Source organism: Mirounga angustirostris, unplaced genomic scaffold (assembly GCF_029215605.1).
Source record: "Mirounga angustirostris isolate CCGP_5_RB_7025 unplaced genomic scaffold, mMirAng1.0.hap1 SCAF_3, whole genome shotgun sequence".
NCBI lineage: Eukaryota > Metazoa > Chordata > Mammalia > Carnivora > Phocidae > Mirounga > Mirounga angustirostris.
The window spans coordinates 98688290-98708007 of record NW_026991711.1 but is presented as its reverse complement, the minus strand read 5'-3'; the positions used below and the strand labels follow the sequence as shown (position 1 = coordinate 98708007).

The following is a 19718-nucleotide window of genomic DNA, read 5'->3' as shown; positions in this document are numbered from 1 at the left end:
ATTTCCCATTTTTTCTGACTTTCCAGAACTGAGTCATTCCTTGGTTATGGAACACTGAGAGGAGTTCATGGGAGAGTACTTTGAAAGAGTTTTTTATTTCACAATTAAAATTAAGTCACAAAAATGTATGTTCTTAAACAGAACATAACTCTCTCAGATCTTGCTCACAGTAAAACTTCAGAATACACCGCATCACCCTATCATTGCCAACGTTTCTGGGAAGAGAGGCCAGAAAAGGTGTTTCCAGGCATTTTACCACTTATGAATTAAATCTAATCAATTATAACAAGAACCTTATCCAACAATATTTTTTCCTTTCGTCAGTGATTCTGCCCAAGAGTGACTTGGTTTTAGGTAAGGCAGTCCTCACCATAAATTTACCCTTAACTGAGCAATACCATTTGGCGTTGATATAAAATCTTTCATTAAAGTTGCACAACCTTCATATATAACTTAGGGTAAATGGGCAAATATTACTGTTTCTTATTTATAGAGAGATCTAGAAACTTAAGCAAATATTTGAAGTCAAAATTACAATCCAAAGTATAGATAGATAGATGAATGGATAAACAAGGAGTAATCTAAAGCAGTTCTGAAATGCTGTGTCTATACACTTTGAGCAAACAAACAAAAAACAAACAAAAAATGACATGAATTAAGGCTACCTAAGCATGTTTCTGAGAAATTTCAAGTAATCTAAATATTTATACTTGACTAACTATGGTTGCCATTTGGAAATGTAGCCTCGCCAACGAAATATATATACTGTTTGTACATGTATACAGTCCCACTCCCAACCCCCATCTTACTTATAGTTTCACTTTCCATAGTAGTTTCAGTTCCTCATGGTTAACCATGGTCTGGGAGCAGATGCTCCTCCCTCTGATGAATCCTCAGAAGGTCAATAGTAAGCCTAACACTATGTCACTATTCCTGCGTCACTCACCTCACTTCATCTTATCAAGTAGGCATTTTATCATCTCACATCTTCACAATAAGATGGATGAGGGGCACCTGCGTGGCTCAGTCAGTTGAGTGACCAGCTCTTGATTTTGGCTCAGCTCATGATCCCAGGATTGTGGGATTGAGCCCCTATAGAGCTCTGCGCTCAGCGGGGAGTTGGCTTCCTATTCTCTCTCTCCCTCTGAGCCTCCCCCCCTGCTAGCTCTCTCTCTGGTGCAAATAAATAAATAAATCTTTTTTAAAAAAAAGTTAAAAAAAAAAAAGATGGATGAGTACAGTACAGTAAGATATTTTGACAGAGATTGATCATATTCCCCTTTTATTACAGTATATGGCTATAATTGTTCTATTTTATTATTAGTTATTGTTAATTCCTTACTGTGCCTAATTTATAAATTATATGTATGTATAGGGAAAAAAACAGTATATATAGGGTTCAGTACGATCTGTGGTTTCAGGCATCTACTGGGGGTCTTGGACATATCCCTTATGGAAAGGGCGGGGGGCACTGTACATATATATCTATACATGTGTGCACACACACTCATTCACATACACACCGTGATTTATAATCTTGGGGACTATAATATTCTAATTGTAATTCTGGTCAAAATAACTAAAATTCACATATTCAATACTGTGGAAACAAGGATGACTGTTTTTTGGGCTTGTCAGTGAAAATCTTGACATTCTTTTCTTCCAGTTGGATTTTTCTATGGCATATTCATTTGCCATAATGTTCTATAAATTTTGTAAAAACAACATATTAGCTACATGATTTACTAAGTCAACTGAAGGAAATTTTTGATCTAATTTGTGGAAGAAATAATCTATGACGTGACTCGTGTTTAAACATTCACAATAAGTTAATCGTTTATGAAGAAACTATGGAAATTAATCAACTTTTAAAAATATACCCACTTGCCTAAAATTTTTGGCTTTTTTCAATTAAATTATCTAGATGTTTCTCAGGTTTCACCATCAATCTTTTTCTCAGTAGATAACCTTTTATTTCATTAAATTCTTTCTTCTGAATAACAAAACAGCTTTATTTAGCCATTACTCCCCCCCCCCCACACACACACAAAATAAAACAAGGAAAGCTTGAAAGGAGCGAGCATAGTTTTTTCTCTTCCATACATGGCGGAGAGGATATAATATCATGGAATATACTGTGACATAATAACTTTTGGCACTGGATTTGGGTTGCTTGTGTTATGCTTTCCAGAGACAGGAAGCTGTCGGTTTGCCTCCTGACCCTGCCAGTGATCTCCCTAGCCATTAGTTTTCCCGTCAACAGATGTGACCACGGTTCCTTATCTCATTATGCTCCTATGAGGACTATATAACATGAGCTGATGCACATAACACATTTAGCTCAAAGCCTGGCACATAATAAATATGCAATAAAAGGTATATATAGACAAAGCGACAGAAGGACAAGAATTGATGTGTTCAGAATCACAAATCCTCATTTGTCCTATGAAAGCCCACAGAAAAGACATTTCTGTGACACATGGTGATGCTTTTCCCTTATTAGTGACCCAAAGCCAATCTGTAAAAACACAGTGATTGAGTCTGTTGAACTGCCACTGGGAGACATATATGTATATGTGTATACATATAAAGTACACACATATTTGTGTATGTATATATATACACACACATACATATATACATGTGTATATGTATACATATACCTTTCCTGATTTTATCACATTAGTTATTATTAGTTATTTCAACCAAATCACATTAATGACAAAATAAATATGTGCTTGCTCTGTTACTCATTTGCCTAGTTCTTGCCAGCATATTCTGGCTTTCCTAGCCACTTGCTCCATAAATCTGTCTAATCCACGCTGTCCAAGAAGGACTCAGGCATGGTCCTAGGTGAGGTCAAGATCTTGTTTCCTAGTCACTGAGAGCAGATTTTCTCTTAGAGAACAGAGCATAGGAGCGGATTTATTTTACTTATTAAGAATAAAAGTAAACTCCAGAAACACTTGTGAAAATCCATGTCAGTCTGACAAATACAAATACCTGTCATGTCCCCAATAGGCTATTAAACTCTAGGAGAAGAAATGTGGCCCCTGTCACTGAATTTATAATTCCATCAGAGGGAGAGGGAAAAAAAGCAAAACAACTGTATCTACTTATTACTCAGTTGTCTGATGAAGTATCTAACCAGAAAGCCTTTTACTTGGAATCCTGATAACTGAGAGAACCCTTTTGATTGAGTGACTAGTAGTTTTATTTCCTTTGGTCATTTTCCTCCTTTTCAGAATTAAAATGCAAGAAGATCTGTTATCAGTCACTTGTAGGTTTGGATATTGTGGGTGGTGATATCTTCACTCTTATCAACAAATCTCCCCTTCCGTGCACCTCTATATTTCCCCCAACTCTCTGACAATCCCATGCAAGGTAACCTAAAATATTCCTTCCCCCCAAAAGAATTTCCTGACTCCCCACCTAGAAATAATTGTTCTTTGCTTTCCACAGCACTACATGATGGTGTTCTATTTGTGACATGTGTTGCATTCTGTTATAGTTCATCCATAATTATAGTTCTAATTCTCCATTTGTCCTTCTTGAAGGCAAGGTTCTTATCTTATCCCCACAACAGTTAGCAGAGTCCTGAAGATAGCACATATTTTAAAAATATTTGTGAATCCCTGAGTGCATTTCAATAATTTGGGTACTTCAATCTGGAATATTAAATGCTTTAACTCAACTTGTGCAATGAAAGTCTCTGTTTTCTGTCAAAAGAAGTGCAGAGCTTGAAAAAAAAAAAGTGGGGACAATATTGAAGCAGTAAGTAGCCATGTGTTAGATCAGGCTAATCTATGCTGTGGCAACAAACAAACCCTAAACCTCAATGGCAATTCTTATTTATTTCTCACATGATCTGCTGCTCAAGTTGTCGCAGGAGACAAATTTACCAATATTTATCATTCCATAAAATACCTGTTATTTTCCTAGCCTCTGATATCAGTTTCCTCATCCCCCACTGCTCAACAATACCACCCATTTGCAGGCTTTGGATGTAATAGCAGCTCACCTCTGGTATTAGTTTACAGAATCAGCAGTGCTGTGATAATCAATAGATGCTAAAATGCCACTGGCATAACAAATTAAAGGTTATTTTCTTATTAACGTTAAGTCCACTGTGAGTGGCCAGTAACTCTCGTCTGTCTTATGACTATGCCATCTGAAAATGTATCCTTAAGGTCACCACTCTTAAGATGAGGGAGAGCTGAAAGACCACGTGGAATACTTTTAGGGCCACACCACTTCTACCAAATCCATTGACATGAATTTCAAGGAAAACTGGAGGAGCATATGGATACTTGGTAAGCGATAATAGCCCCTGGCCCTAGATCCCACAGTGACATTAGAAGTTCACTTAATTCCTATGACAAAGCTGATTTTAAAAATTACTGACAGGTAATTCCAGTATCTCCCCAAGACTGTACTTTATGTCAGCTCAGCAGATGCTGAAGGCATATTTCAGGGATACCATGGTGTTCCTTGCATCTGATCACAGCAGATTGCTCTGGGTCTTGGATCCTGTCATATCGCATCAGTGTAGACTGCTTCCCCCTCTCCATATCCCTTATCTCTCTGGGCTTGTGTTGACCATTCCCTAACTCATACATTCTTGGCCTTTCCTTATGTTTCTTCATTTAGAGGTAGTTTTATGTTTTAACAAATATTTTAAGAGTATTTTGTTAATGTTAACTATATTTTAGAATTCTACTTTGTGTTTTTTAATGTAATGATATATATGTTAATGCTTCCACAATGATCTCAATTCTAATAACAGCATTTTGATAAGTATACTATTGAAAATCATCATCATAATTAACAGAGATATTACTTCATTTTATTGCAATTTAATCATTGTTTGCCTTATCTTAGCAATTATATCTGGGACGGCAAAACTGTATAATCTGTGTTGCCACATGGGGAATATCTAGATAAATGGAAATTAAATATATCCTATTAAAAGATGGCATGAGAGAGATGGAGTTAAGTTGGAAAATTGCTTCTTTGTGATCTTAGAGAGTTTCTAGGTTGATAATCAGATAAGTCTACAACAGACCCCATAGAAGGTAATATCAATTTAAGTGACTTTATTGAGCCAAACACATATAATATTTCCATGAGTTACTCCGTATATCAAATTCTATTAGCAATCATCAAGAAAAGGTATTAAGACAAAAATAATAAGGCCATTTGAAAAATAATTACTTCTCTTTTGGAGTGAAAACAGCACAATGATGAAAATGAAATCCGTGAACTTAGGGATTTTTGTTAATTAACCTAAAATTTTCTTTTCATGTCTTTCAAGGAAATTCTTTTGCCTATCAACTGTCATACATATGAACTATCTCCTCAAACCACTTTGTCCTTTCGCAATTTTGTTCTCAAAGTTGCCCCTTCTCTTCCTACTCATTTTTGTGTTCTTCTCTTGGTACCTAGATTGAAAGAAGATCAATTGTAGGGCAGGAAAACATTTCCCTTTTCCCTTCTAGGTTTGGGTTGGCCTAATAATTAAATTGACATAAGACAGATTAACAGAAGGAAAAAAAATAATTTTGTACATACAGAAACCCCAAAGACTTTAGGCTCCCTGAGAGTCAGGCAGTTAAAGCTTATATGCTATCCTGAACTAAAGAGAAGGGAGGAGGGTTCTGAGGCTTCAAAAGGGAGAAAGACAAGTCATAGTAAGACAGGAAGAGCAAATTTTTGGTAAACAAATGTTTGCATCTCATGTTGATACATTTTCTTTTTTTTTTTTTTTAAAGATTTTATTTATTTATTTGACAGAGAGAGACACAGCAAGAGAGGGAACATAAGCAGGGGGAGTGGGAGAGGGAGAAGCAGGCTCCCCGCAGAGCAGGGAGCCCGATGCGGGACTCGATCCCAGGACCCCGGGACCATGACCTGAGCCGAAGGCAGACGCTTAACCGACTGAGCCACCCAGGCGCCCTGTTGATACATTTTCTGATATAAAAAGTTATCTCTGGTATTAGCTCTTTTCCTGGTACAGGCCCTCTATCTAAATTTGTTTAGGAAGTTAAGGGAGAAGTTAAAAAACAACAGCAATGACAAAACTTCCTGAGTCTCTTAGGCCTTAGTTTCTTTCAGCTCAAAATAATCTACATGCCAAGTGGAATGTTTGGGGTCACATATTCTGCTCCCCCTTCACTTTGAGATCAAAACGGAGATTTTTTGAGGACTTAAACTCCTTGTTTATGGCAAATATTTAAGAAGAAAAGATGAAAAATTCTAATCAACCTAGGAGACTCAGAGAGGATTACCTTTAATAAACTCTTGAGTAGATTTACATACTCAGGACCCACACCATAAAAGGAATCTGGGCAGTTTTATACATGAAAAACGTAAGAGAGATCTGCTGGTCTATATAGCATTTCAGGAAATGTGGTGGTTTTCTCCAAGTTTATGTAAAGTTGAATTAGAGTAATATTTCTGCCTTCTATGAAAATCCTTGTTAGGCCTTCACATAAACCTGTTAAATAACAAACCAATGTTTTTCTAAGTCAGTACCCAGTACCAGCTTTAATGAAATCCATTCATAAAGCATATATAATTTGTGAGTCAACCCTTGAAGAGTGGTTATGGATTGAATGGATGGAGAGAATTTTTTTTGTTTGGTTTGTTCTGGCTTGGTTTGGCTTACCCTAGCTGAGAAGATTAGTAAGGACAATTTTTGAGAGGAATAAGTGGTACTATCACTAAAATGGGAAGAGTAAGAAAACTCATTGCTCAAGAAGATGTATACATACAGAGGGCAAGAGCAATTATATTGAACCAGTGGTCTTGGAGAGTTATTGTATTTGAGTCACTGAGCTGGGAATCAAATTCAGAATTTTCTGGTTCTGTGACCCACACTTTTCATCATGCTTCTTTAAAGCTAGCTAAATAGATTTCAAATTTTGAAATAAACTCTAACCCCCCAAACTTAAGACTTACTTACTTTTCACCATTTAAAATAGACTTACTTCCATTTCACCATTTAAAATAGGGAAACAAGTGGGAAAACAAAAACAACTCCTCTAAAATCCCATCATCCAAAACCTTCAGTTAAACATAATAGATTAATTCAAGAACAGTTGTCACTCTGTTTAGTTAGAGGTTGCCTATTCTTTTTCATCCTCTAACTGTATTTGATGCCAGCAGTCACAGAATATTTATGCTCTGTGGTTGTTTTTCCCTCACTAATAAGCATAAGGGAGAGGAACTTTATTGTTGCACTATTAAACAACTTCTTTGACAAGTTTGTGATTTTTCCTGTGATTTTTCCTAAGCCTTATAAGTGACTCATTTAATTATGACTAGAATCCTGGGCAGATGGAGTTTTTTTTAATCCATATCTGCATCTGCTGCATGGGCATACAAAATCAGCCCTGCAAGTGCAAAATATATTAAACTAACAAGACTCTACCAGACTGGAAGCTGCCATGGATAGGGCATGTGCCATCATTATCCCTACATCCCAAAATGAACCTAAACCAGAATCACACAGTAGAGATTCAATAATAAATTTTATTTATTTTGTTTGTTTGTTTTTTTGAGAATTTTTTTATTATGTTAATCACCATACATTACATCATTAGTTTTTGATGTAGTGTCCCATGATTCATTGTTTGTGCATAACACCCAGTGCTCCATGCAGAACGTGCCCTCCTCGACACCCATCACCAGGCTAACCCATCCCCCCACCCCCCTCCCCTCTAGAACCCTTAGTTTGTTTTTCAGAGTCCATTGTCTCTCATGGTTCATTTCCCCCTCCAATTCCCCCCCTTCATTCTTCCCCTCCTGCTATCTTCTGCTTTTTTTTTTTTTCTTAACATATATTGCATTATTTGTTTCAGAGGTACAGGTCTGTGATTCAACAGTCTTGCACAATTCATAGCACTCACCATAGCACATACCCTCCCCAGTATATATCACCCAGCCACCCCATTCCTCCCACCCCACCCCCTACTCCAGCAACCGTCAGTTTGTTTCCTGAGATTAAGAATTCCTCATATCAGTGAGGTCATATGATACATGTCTTTCTCTTTTTGACTTATTTCGCTCAGCATAACACCCTTCAGTTCCATCCATGTCGTTGCAAAAGGCAAGATTTCATTCCTTTTGATGGCTGCATAATATTCCATTGTATATACATACCATTTCTTCTTTATCCATTCATCTGTCGATGGACATCTTGGCTCTTTCCACAGTTTGGCTGTTGTGGACACTGCTGCTATAAACATCGGGGTGCAGGTACCCCTTCGGATCCCTACCTTTGTATCTTTGGGGTAAATACCCAGGAGTGCAATTGCTGGATTGTATGGTAGCTCTATTTTCAACTTTTTAAGGAACCTCCATACTGTTTTCCAGAGTGGCTGCACCAGCTTGCATTCCCACCAACAGTGTAGAAGGGTTTCCCTTTCTCCACATCCCCGCCAACATCTGTCATTTCCTGACTTATTAATTTTAGCCATTCTGACTGGTGTGAGGTGGTATCTCATTGAGGTTTTGATTTGGATTTCCCTGATGCTGAGCGATGTTGAGCACTTTTTCCTGTGTCTGTTGGCCATTTGGATGTCTTCTTTGGAAAAAATGTCTCTTCACGTCTTCTGTCCATTTCTTGAGGGATTCTTTGTTCTTTGGGTGTTGAGTTTGATAAGTTCTTTGTAGATTTTGGATACTAGCCCTTTATCTGATATGTCATTTGCAAATATCTTCTCCCATTCTGTAGGTTGTCTTTTGGTTTTGTTGACTGTTTCTTTTGCTGCGCAAAGCTTTTTATCTTGATGAAGTCCCAATAGTTCATTTTTGCCCTTGCTTCCCTTGCCTTTGTCAATGTTTCTAGGAAGAAGTTGCTGCAGCTGAGGTCGAAGAGGTTGCTGTCTGTGTTCTCCTTTAGGATTTTGATGGATTCCTGTCTCACATTTAGGTCTTTCAACCATTTAGTGTCTATTTCTGTGTGTGGTATAAGGAAATGGTCCAGTTTCATTCTTCTGCATGTGGCTGTCCAATTTTCCCAAGACCATTTGTTGAAGAGACTGTCTTTTTTCCATTGGACATTATTTCCTGCTTTGTCGAAGATTAGTTGACCATAGAGTTGAGGGTCCATTTCTGGGCTCTCTCTTCTGTTCCATTGATCTATGTGTCTGTTTTTGTGCCAGTACCATACTGTCTTGATGATGACAGCTTTGTAATAGAGCTGGAAGGCTGGAATTGTGATGCTGCCAGCTTTGCTTTTCTTTTTCAACATTCCTCTGGCTATTTGGGGTCTTTTCTGGTTCCATACAAATTTTAGGATGATTTGTTCCATTTCTTTGAAAAAAGTGGATGGTGTTTTGATGGGGATTGCATTGAATGTGTAAATTGCTCTCAGTAGCATTGACATCTTCATAATATTTGTTCTTCCAATCCATGAGCATGGAATGTTTTTCCATTTCTTTGTGTCTTCCTCAATTTCTTTCATGAGTATATTATAGTTTTCTGAGTCCAGATCCTTTGCCTCTTTGGTTAGATTTATTCCTAGGTATCTTAAGGTTTTGGGTGCAATTGAAAATGGGATTGACTCCTTAATTTCACTTTCTTCTGTCTTGTTGTTGGTTTATAGAAATGCCACTGATTTCTGTGCATTGATTTATATCCTGCCACTTTACTGAATTCCTGTATGAGTTCTAGCAGTTTTGGGGTGGAGTCTTTTGGGTTTCCCACATAAAGTATCATATCATCTGCAAAGAGTGAGAGTTTGACTTCTTCTTTGCCATTTGGATGCCGTTTATTTCTTTTTGTTGTCTGATTGCTTGGGTAGGACTTCTAATACTATGTTGAATAGCAGTGGTGATAGCGGACATCCCTGCCACGTTCCTGACCTTAGGGGGAAAGCTCTCAGTTTTTCCCCATTGAGAATGGTATTTGCTGTAGGTTTTTGATAGATGGCTTTTATGATATTGAGGTATGTACCCTGTATCCCTATCCTCTGAAGAGTTTTGATCAAGAAAGGATGCTGTACTTTGTCAAATGCTTTTTCTGCATCTATTGAGAGGATCATATGATTCTTGTTCTTTCTTTTGTTAATGTATTGTATCACGTTGATTGATTTGCGGATATTGAACCAACATTGGTAGTGGCGAATAATCCTTTTAATGTACTCTTGGATCCTATTGGCTAGTATTTTGGTGAGAATTTTTGCATCAATGTTCATCAAGGATATTGGTCTGTAATTGTCCTTTTTGATGGGGTCTTTGTCTGGTTTGGGGATCAAGGTAATGGTGGCCTCATAAAACGAGTTTGGAAGTTTTCCTTCCATTGCTTTCATTTCCTTCCATCTATTTTTTGGAACAGTTTCAGAAGAATAGGTATTAATTCTTCTTTAAATGTTTGGTAGAATTCCCCTGGGAAGCCATCTGGCCCTGGGCTTTTGTTTGTTGGGAGATTTTTGATGACTGCTTCAATTTCCTTAGTGGTTATAGGTCTGTTCAGGTTTTCTGTATCTTCCTGGTTCAGTTTTGGTAGTTGATACATCTCTAGGAATGCATCCATTTCTTCCAGGTTATCTAATTTGCTGGCATAGAGTTGCTCATAATATGTTCTTATAATTGTTTGTATTTCTTTGTGTTGGTTGTGATCTCTCCTCTTTCATTCATGATTCTGTTGATTTGGGTCATTTCTCTTCACTTTTTTTTTTTAAGATTTTATTTATTTATTTGAGAGAGAGAGAATGAGAGAGAGCACATGAGAGGGGGGAGGGTCAGAGGGAGAAGCAGACTCCCTGCTGAGCAGGGAGCCCGATGCGGGACTCGATCCAGGGACCCCAGGATCATGACCTGAGCCGAAGGCAGTCGCTTAACCAACTGAGCCACCCAGGCACCCTCTCTTTTCTTTTTGATAAGTCTGGCCAGGGGTTTATCAATCTTGTTAATTCTTTCAAAGAACCAGCTCCTAGTTTCATTGATCTGTTCTACTGTTCTTTTGGTTTCTATTTCATTGATTTCTGCTCTGATCTTTATGATTTCTCTTCTGCTGGGTTTAGGCTTTATTTACTGTTTTTTCTCTAGCTCCTTTAGGTGTAGGGCTAGGTTGTGTATTTGAGACCTTTCTTGTTTCTTGAGAAAGGCTTGTATTGCTATATACTTTCCTCTTAGGACTGCTTTTGCTTTATCACAAAGATTTTGAATAGTTGTGTTTTCATTTTCATTGGTTTCCATGAATTTTTTAAATTCTTCTTTAATTTCCTGGTTGACCCATTCATTCTTTAGTAGGATGCTCTTTAGCCTCCATGTATTTGAGTTCTTTCCAACTTTCCTCTTGTGATTGAGTTCTAGTTTCAAAGCACTGTGGTCTGAAAATATTCAGGGAATAACCCCAATCTTTTGGTACTGTTTGAGACCTGATTTGTGACCTAGGATGTGATCGATTCTGGAGAATGTTCCATGGGCACTAGAGAAGAATGTGTATTCCGTTGCTTTGGGATGGAATGTTCTGAATATGTCTGTGAAGTCCATTTGGTCCAGTGTGTCATTTAAAGTCTTTATTTCCTTGTTGATCTTTTGCTTAGATGATGGGGCCATTTCAGTGAGGGGGGGTGTTAAAGTCCCCCACTATTATTGCATTGTTGTCAATGTGTTTCTTTGCTTTTGTTATTAATTGCCTTATCTAATTGGCTGCTCCCATGTTAGGGGCATAGATATTTACAATTGTTAGATCTTCTTGTTGGATAGACCCTTTAAGTAGGATATAGTGTCCTTCTTCATCTCTTATTACAGTCTTTGGTTTAAAATCTAATTTGTCTGATAAAAGGATTGCCACCCCAGCTTTCTTTCTGTGTCCATTAGCATGGTAAATGGTTTTCCACACCTTCACTTTCAATCTGGGGATGTCTTTGGGTCTAAAATGAGTCTCTTGCAGACAGCATATCGATGGGTCTTGTTTTTTAATCCAATCTGATAGCCTGTGTCTTTTGATTGGGACAGTTAGCCCATTTACATTCAGGGTAACTATTGAAAGATAGGAATTTAGTGCCATTGTATTGCCTGTAAGGTGACTGTTACTGTATATTGTCTGTGTTCCTTTCTGGTCTATGTTGCTTTTAGGCTCTCTCTTTGCTTAGAGGACCCCTTTCAAGATTTCGTGTAGGGCTGGTTTTGTGTTTGCAAATTCCTTTAGTTTTTGTTTGTCCAGGAAGCTTTTATCTCTCCTTCTATTTTCAATGACAGCCTAGCTGGATATAGTATTCTTGGCTGCATATTTTTTCCGTTTAGTGCTCTGAATAGATCATGCCAGTCCTTTCTGTCCTGCCAGGTCTCTGTGGATAGGTCTGTTGCCAATCTAATGTTTCTACCATTGTAGGTTACAGATCTCTTCTCCTGAGCTGCTTTCAGGATTTTCTTTTTGTCTCTGAGACTCGTAAGTTTTACTATTAAATGTTGGGGTGTTGACCTATTTTTATTGATTTTGAGAGGGGTTCTCTGTGCCTCCTGGATTTTGATGCCTGTTTCCTTCCCCAAATTAGGGAAGTTCTCTGCTGTAATTTGCTCCAATATACCTTCTGCCCCTCTCTCTCTTTCTTCTTCTGGGATCCCAATTATTCTAATGTTGTTTCATCTTATGGCATAGCTTATCTCTCAAATTCTGCCCTTGTGATCCAGTAGTTGTTTATCTCTCTTTTTCTCAGCTTCTTTATTTTCCATCATTTGGTCTTCTATATCACTGATTCTCTTTTCTGCCTCATTTATCCTAGCAGTTAGAGCCTCCATTTTTTTTTTTTTTTATGTTCCAAATATGATGGGTTTATTTTATTTTACTCTGATGCAAAACCAAAGATTCCACTACAGCACAGAGACCAATATATTAAAAGGTCATGAAAAAGTGGTGTACAAACTGGAGGATCGGGTCATTTCCTTTGTAACGTGACACTACATTGTCGCTGAGGAACACATTTAAAATAACACTGCGGAACTCAACTGAAATGTGGCACAAACATGACAACTTCCAGGCATGCCTTCAAGTACCTCCCTTAGGATGGACTTGCAATCTCTAGACTTCAGTGTGGGGAGGATTACAATTCTTCGGAAGAATAAAAAGTTCACACTTTTGAAATTTAACAGAATTTTAAGGCCAAAACATAGTGGGTTCTCTTCACCTCCAGGGACAAATCGGATGCTTTACTCAAAACCACATTAAGCTTCTAGTTCAAATCCCAACCCAACCTTGTGACCTCCTGCATTGAAGTTCTTTCCGTCGATTAAAGCTGATAGGGTCAGCTTGACACCAGGTCGAAGGGTCTGAGTATAACCCAGTCCAATCAGGCTGGTATTATTTACTTTAGCAGATAGAGAAGTTCTACAATCCAGCTTGTATTTAGCAGTGATGCCAAAACAGGTATTGTTACTGCCAGCTGTCCAAGCAAGGTTTATTGACGTTTCAGTCTTCTCGTTAACCTTCTGGTAGATAGATCCTCCAAATTCAGTGCCATCATTCACATGAGTGTGCAGCTGGAAGTCTCCAGCCTTATAACCCAGGGCAAAATTATTCTGTGACAGTTTGGATTTGGCTGTGTCAAAACTCATCTGATAGCCAGCAAGCCAACCCTCAAAGGCTAACACAGCCCAGCCATAGATGGTTGGTCCAGAAAAATCTATATCAACATTACTGCCAAGACTGAAACAATCCCGTTTATAAGAGGCCTTCAATTTTCCACTCTTCTTTCCTGTGTTCGGTACAAATATGGTATCAAGAGTCAGTTTCAACCCTTCAGCCAACTTATTCTCCAAAGAGATTTCTGTTCCGAGAGTATTGTCTGTGTTCCATTTCTGGGTGAAGGTAAGTCCATAGTTACAGACCTTATTTTTGGTCTCTAGGTTGCCTGACGCTTTCCCTGTATCAGTGTAAGCATGACCAGAAGTAGAAAATTCCACTCCACTACAGGACTTGGTTCTCAGATCTATTTTAACCATGCCAAATCCATATCCTTTATTGAAGACATCCTTGGCGGCCTTTCCTGGGTCACAGTAAGTCGGTGTGTTACACATATCTCCAACCAGAGGGCCTGTCTCCGTTCCGCCAGGGCAACGCTGGAGCTAGAGCCTCCATTTTTGATTGCACCTCATTAATAGCCTTTTTGATTTTGACTTGGTTAGATTTTAGTTCTTTTATTTTTCCAGAAAGAGTTTCTCTAATTACTTCCATGCTTTTTTCAAGCCCAGCTAGTATCTTTAAGGTCATGATTCTGAACTCTAGATCCAACATCGTCCAAAGTCTGTATTGAGTAGGTCCCTGGCAGTCGGTACTACCTCTTGTTCTTTTTGTTGAGGTGATTTTTTCCATCTTGTCATTTTGTCCAGAGGAGAATAGATGAATGAGAGAACAAAATGCTAACAGGGTAACAATGTCCCCAGAAAATATACTCTAAACAAATCAGAAAAGACCTGAAACCGGGGGAAAAGAAAGGGAAAGAAAGAAAAAGAAAAAGAAAGAAAAAGATAAGAACAAACAAAAATAGAACAAATAAAAAAAAAACAGAATATGATAAAATATGATCAGGCTGGTGCATAGATCAGTGCCACACACTAGATTTTGGGTGTATTTCGTTCTGTTAGAAGAAAGTTCCTCCCAAAATTTTAAAGAAAGAAAAACTTATATATGTACAAAAATAAGGGTTGATATGATGAAGGGATGGAATATGACTGTAAAGATGAAAATTATAAAAAAATTTATAAAAGGAATTGATAAGAAGTTGTTTGAAAAAGAAAGAAGAGGATTTAAAAAAAAAAAAAAACAGGAAAAAAAAGGAGAGAATGTGATTAGGCAGGAGAATATAACAAAACCATACACTAGAGAATCAGGGTATATTTTGATCTGTTGGAAAAAACTGTATCTCAAAATTTTAAAGAGAGAACAACATATATATATATATATATATATATATATATATATATATATATATATATATATATATATATATATATATACCCCCAAAATGAGGGTAACTACTATGAAGGGATAGAATATGACTCTAAAAATGAAAAATAAAAATGTTTTTAAAAAAGGGCTTGATAAGACGTTGGTTGTAAAAGGGCAAAAGAAAAATTCAAGAAAAAAAGTTAACTGTGAAAGACTAAAGAATCATGGTAAAAAAGTCATGAATTCTATGTGCAGTGTTCCCCTAGCGCTGGAGTTCTGCCGTTCTCATTGATCGATAAACTTGGTCTTGGCTGGCTGTTCTCTCTGATCTTCTGGGAGAGGGGCCTGTTGCCGTGGTTCCCAAATGTCTTTGCTGGAGGCTAAATTGCCCCTCCCTTGCTGGTCTGGGCTAAGTAATCTGCTCGGGTTTGCTCTCGGGAGTTCTTGTTCCCTGCAAGCTTTCCGTACAGCTTTGGAGGCCGAGAGTGAAAAACGTGGCCTCCCAATCTCTGCCCCGGAGGAGCCGAGAACTCGGGGCCCCGCTCCTCAGTGAGCCCCCAGAGAAAAGCAGACCCGTCTCCCCGGTCTCCGGCTGCACCCCATGCTCACCTGGCCTGTGACTGAACATTTCTATCTCTGGCATTCAACTCGGTGTGGAGTCTCCAAACCCAGCAGATCCCTGCGGTGTGCTCCCGTGCCACTCCTCCCGGGGGAGGAAGGAGAGTCTCCCCGGATCTGCCGCTTGTTGGGTCCTTACTGGAGGAGCAGTGGCCCAACTGTGCCTCGGATCACAGTTTATGGCAACCCCAAGCTGAGAGCCCACTCGGCTCCGTCTCTGCAGCCGGCTTCCCTGCTCCGATACCTGGGAGCTCTGCCACACTCAGGCACCCCCGGTCTTTGTGTGACCCCAAGTGTCCTGAGACCACACTGTCCTAGTGAGGGTTCCACCCTCTGCTTAGCCACTGGAGCGAAGTCCCTAAACGGAGCCGACTTCTAAAAGTTCCGATTTTGTGCTCTGCTGCTCTATCACTTGCTAGAAGAGGCTGACGGAGGCCCCTCCCCCGCCATCTATCCTCCCGAATATCGCCTCAGATTCACTTCTCCACCCGTCCTACCTTCCAGAAAGTGGTCGCTTTTCTGTTCAGAGAGTTGTTGCTATTCTTTTCTTCGATCTCCTGTTGAGTTTGTAGGTGTTCAAAATGGTTTGATCCCTATCCAGCTGAATTCCTGAGACCTGACAAAATCCAGGTCTCCTAATCCTCCACCATCTTGCTCCACCCCCAATAATAAATTTTAAATATATATTGTATTTCTTAAAACCACACTGAATTTGAGCTATGTACGGTTGCATACCAAGAAGGGAAAAGCAATCAAAACAATTGTATAAGTAAATCACACTCCTGATAACCCCCCTTTAAATTAGTTTGTAGCTTTATTATCAGACTAGATATTATTGACATGCAGGCACGCTTATGTTTGGCAAGTTGAATCATTGACCAGTTAAATTTGGTAGCCTCCCTTCCCCCAAAATATTGATGCCAGGTAAGACTAAGGAATCTAAGCAGTCCATTGAGGTTCGTTTTGGGGTAGCTTGTAGTCTGAAGCAGACCTCCATTAAACAAAACCAACTGGAACATAATCTAGTCAATGACTGCTTCCAGGAGATTGGGTTCAGAAAATGATAGTAATTTATTTCAAATGGGGACTCAATATGAAAATCAGGGATGGGTAATGAGTTGATATCTTTCATTTGGAGCCAACAAGTTATGAAGTCTCTCCCAGAAAGACAGGTACTAGGGTTCATAGTCAACCTCCAGGACTGAAGACAAATTAGAAAGTTAGACAAGTTAACACATCTACCAAGAAATTAAGAATCAAAGTGAAAATTTAATCCTGTGAACTGAAGTGAATGTGCAAACCAAAAGCCATGAATTAGGACTACATGAAAGTCTGGAAATTGCTGTGGTGCCTCAGATTGAGGTTCTGTCTGGTAGTAAAGGAGTCTTAGAATTAGAGAAGCCCTGCACACATGTTGGGATACACCAAGTTAAAAGTTGAGTATGGCTTCACACCAAGACTGATTCAGTGATGAGGAAAAAAACAAAACTTTTAAATAATTTCCTTATCAGGCTTCGCTTATGAACCAGACTAGAATTAGAATGATCATATAATGTATTTGCCTTACTAATTCACTTTTGAGCATGGAAGGAAGTGCTTTAACAATCATGTCATGACCACATACAAAAGCTTGGGTTGTCTTAGGTGGACTAGGACACATTATCACCCTAACTAGAATAGAGTGGCTAGAAGGTGGTGGAAGTTGAGCTTCAAGGATTATTCTGGGAGGAGTGGAGATAACAAAAGTATGAGAAACTGCGTTAGCTCTGACAATTATATCTTCCTATGCATGAGTGTCATTTGGTTTTTCTTCCCAGAAGGCATTAATGACCAGACTAGACTAGATAGAGCCTGTGATACTCTGCCAGTGAAGTTCTGCAGGCTTGTAGTGGCTCCATGGAAGGGATGCTAAGAGCCCATTCCAATGGCCACATTGGAATTTCTGAATCAATAAGGAATTAGGCAGCTGAGGGATGAGTGAGTGAGCCTACAGAACAAGAAGAAATAGAGCAGTCAAGATGTAGGGTAATTTCCCAAGAAAGCAGCACATACAGATCTGGATACATGTAGATAAAGTTCTTCCCTTCCCCAAGAAAAAAATCTTTGAGGTGACTACATAAGAATATGTGTTTTTATGTCTTAGGGACACATATTTGGGGCAATGACATTTGTGGATTTTCTGTCATGGCTAATCAATCCACATCATTGGATAAAAGTACCAATTTTATTTTGCTCTTTATTTACTGGAAGATTCATAAAAGTTCAATAACTTGGTTTTCCAGGCAATGTGGAAGACTGCTAAAAAAAAAAATCTAGAAATGCTGAATAAAATATCACAAACATCCTTTAAATGCAATTTTAAACTGCTAGAAATTTAGGAATTTTTCCCCAGAGGGGGAAAAAAAGTAGAGATAATCGAAAACCTGAGGCATACAGTGACAGCTTAGTGGGCCTAGAGCAAAAAAAGGAGAGACATTGGAAATGAGACACTGGTATAAAGGCAGAGAGCCCTGAAAAAGTGATAAGCTCAGTAAAGAGTAGATTTGGAAAAAATCTGCCCACTGTCAGGGAGATGAGAAAAATGTTTGTACTAGGATGGGAAGCAAACAAAAAAGCAAACAAAAAATTGTTTGAGGCTCATGCCATAAACATGCCCTCACAGTATTTGTGCTTTTAAGTTACACCATCCCCTTATATGGCTCTGAACTTGAAAGTAATTCCAGGATAGTAACACTTATGTGATTCTTGGCCAAAACCAATATAAAACCTTTTTGGAGAAACAGTGTCCATAGGGTTTTTAAATAAGTCTGCATATTATTCATGTTTTTATCATTGGTTCTCTGAAAAAATAAATATGGAGCCTCAGGGATTTTTTTTTTTTTTAAGATTTTATTTATTTATTTGACAGAGAGAGACACAGCGAGAGAGGGAACACAAGCAGGGGGAGTGGCAGAGGGAGAAGCAGGCTCCCCGCGGAGCAGGGAGCCCGACATGGGGCTTGATCCCAGGACCCTGGGGTCATGACCTGAGCCGAAGGCAGACGCTTAACGACTGAGCCACCCAGGTGCCCCACCTCAGGGATATTTTATGAATTGTTATTTTGATTCCAGTTTGAAGCCTTGTCCTTTTTCTTGCAATGATGCATAATGTTTTTGATTCCATGCCTTCCTGTGCTCTGATTGTTCAACAAAATCAAGATAATTTAGGAGTGGACAGAATATGCCAGGGTTTCCTGAACAACAAAAAAAGTAATCTTCTATCCACTGCTTATTTTTAGAATGTGTCCTTAAATTTCAGTGTTTGTCATTATCGTTGGTAAAGCTTATCTATATTGACCTTTACTATCCTTTTTAACATCTTAAAAGCTTCAATCATATCTCTGCTCTTCAATGTCTTTTCTTTAGCTATTGTAATCTCAGTTTTTCTAGCTCTCAAAAGTAATATAACCTCCTTTCCCATTTATCATTCTGGTCCCGTCAATCCCTTCTGCCTCCTCAGTATCTTTCCTGTGACATTATTCCTTTCCCTACTGAGGGAGATTGTCTCCAATGGTAAGTCGCTGAGTGTATTTAATCAGCCACCATTACAGTGTCTGGCTTCCCAAGACATGTTTGTAGCCTATTTCATAAATTTATTGTTCTTAAAAGCAAACCTAATTTTGCAATGAAACTACCCAATCTCCTATTCATCAAAAACCAGGGTAAAATATGTCTTTGGTATAAACAATACTGTTCAGCTGCTGTGATCTAATTGGGATTAGTTTACACTGTGTGTTCTCTAAAATCATTTCTCTTGGGCTTCTTATTAGAGTGGCTATTGCTTTGATTCCCTATTCACTCCCTTTTGTCCTCTATTTCTTCTCTATTTTATCTTTCCTTCACTCTTAGATTGGGCTCATTCCTATAACCTAAAGCAGGCAGTTGCCCACTACCCCTGGTATACTGTGCATAATAATCTTTGTGCGGTGTTTGTATGCTTTACACTTGATCCTTGGAACAACCCTGTGAAAGAGGCAGCATGGTTACTAATACTCAAAAGATAAAGCTTCCTCAAAGGCTGAATACCTTGCCCAAGATTAGGTAATAGGTTACACAGGAGCCAAAATGAGAGGCCAGATCTCCCCCTTCTTACTTTTCCCATTTAAACCAATAACCTGAAAACTGAAGATATATTTTTGACAACCGAGTCTAGGCTAGAGGGGT

At 38.6% G+C, this 19718-nt stretch overlaps 1 protein-coding gene across 1 annotated transcript; it reads right to left on the bottom strand.

Moving 5' to 3' along the window:
• Window positions 1-12784: 12784 nt before the first annotated feature.
• On the bottom strand, window positions 12785-14069 carry LOC123838555 (voltage-dependent anion-selective channel protein 3-like). The gene has a single exon (XM_045867498.2). The coding sequence runs from the start codon at window positions 14025-14027 to the stop codon at window positions 13176-13178; it is 852 nt and encodes a 283-aa protein (XP_045723454.1). The 5' UTR covers window positions 14028-14069; the 3' UTR covers window positions 12785-13175.
• Between the last annotated feature and the right edge of the window lie 5649 nt (window positions 14070-19718).

What these genes read in the sequence shown, in the direction of transcription:
- LOC123838555 (XM_045867498.2), bottom strand. Translation starts at nt 14,027, where the DNA reads ATGTGTAACACACCGACTTACTGTGACCCAGGAAAGGCCGCCAAGGAT.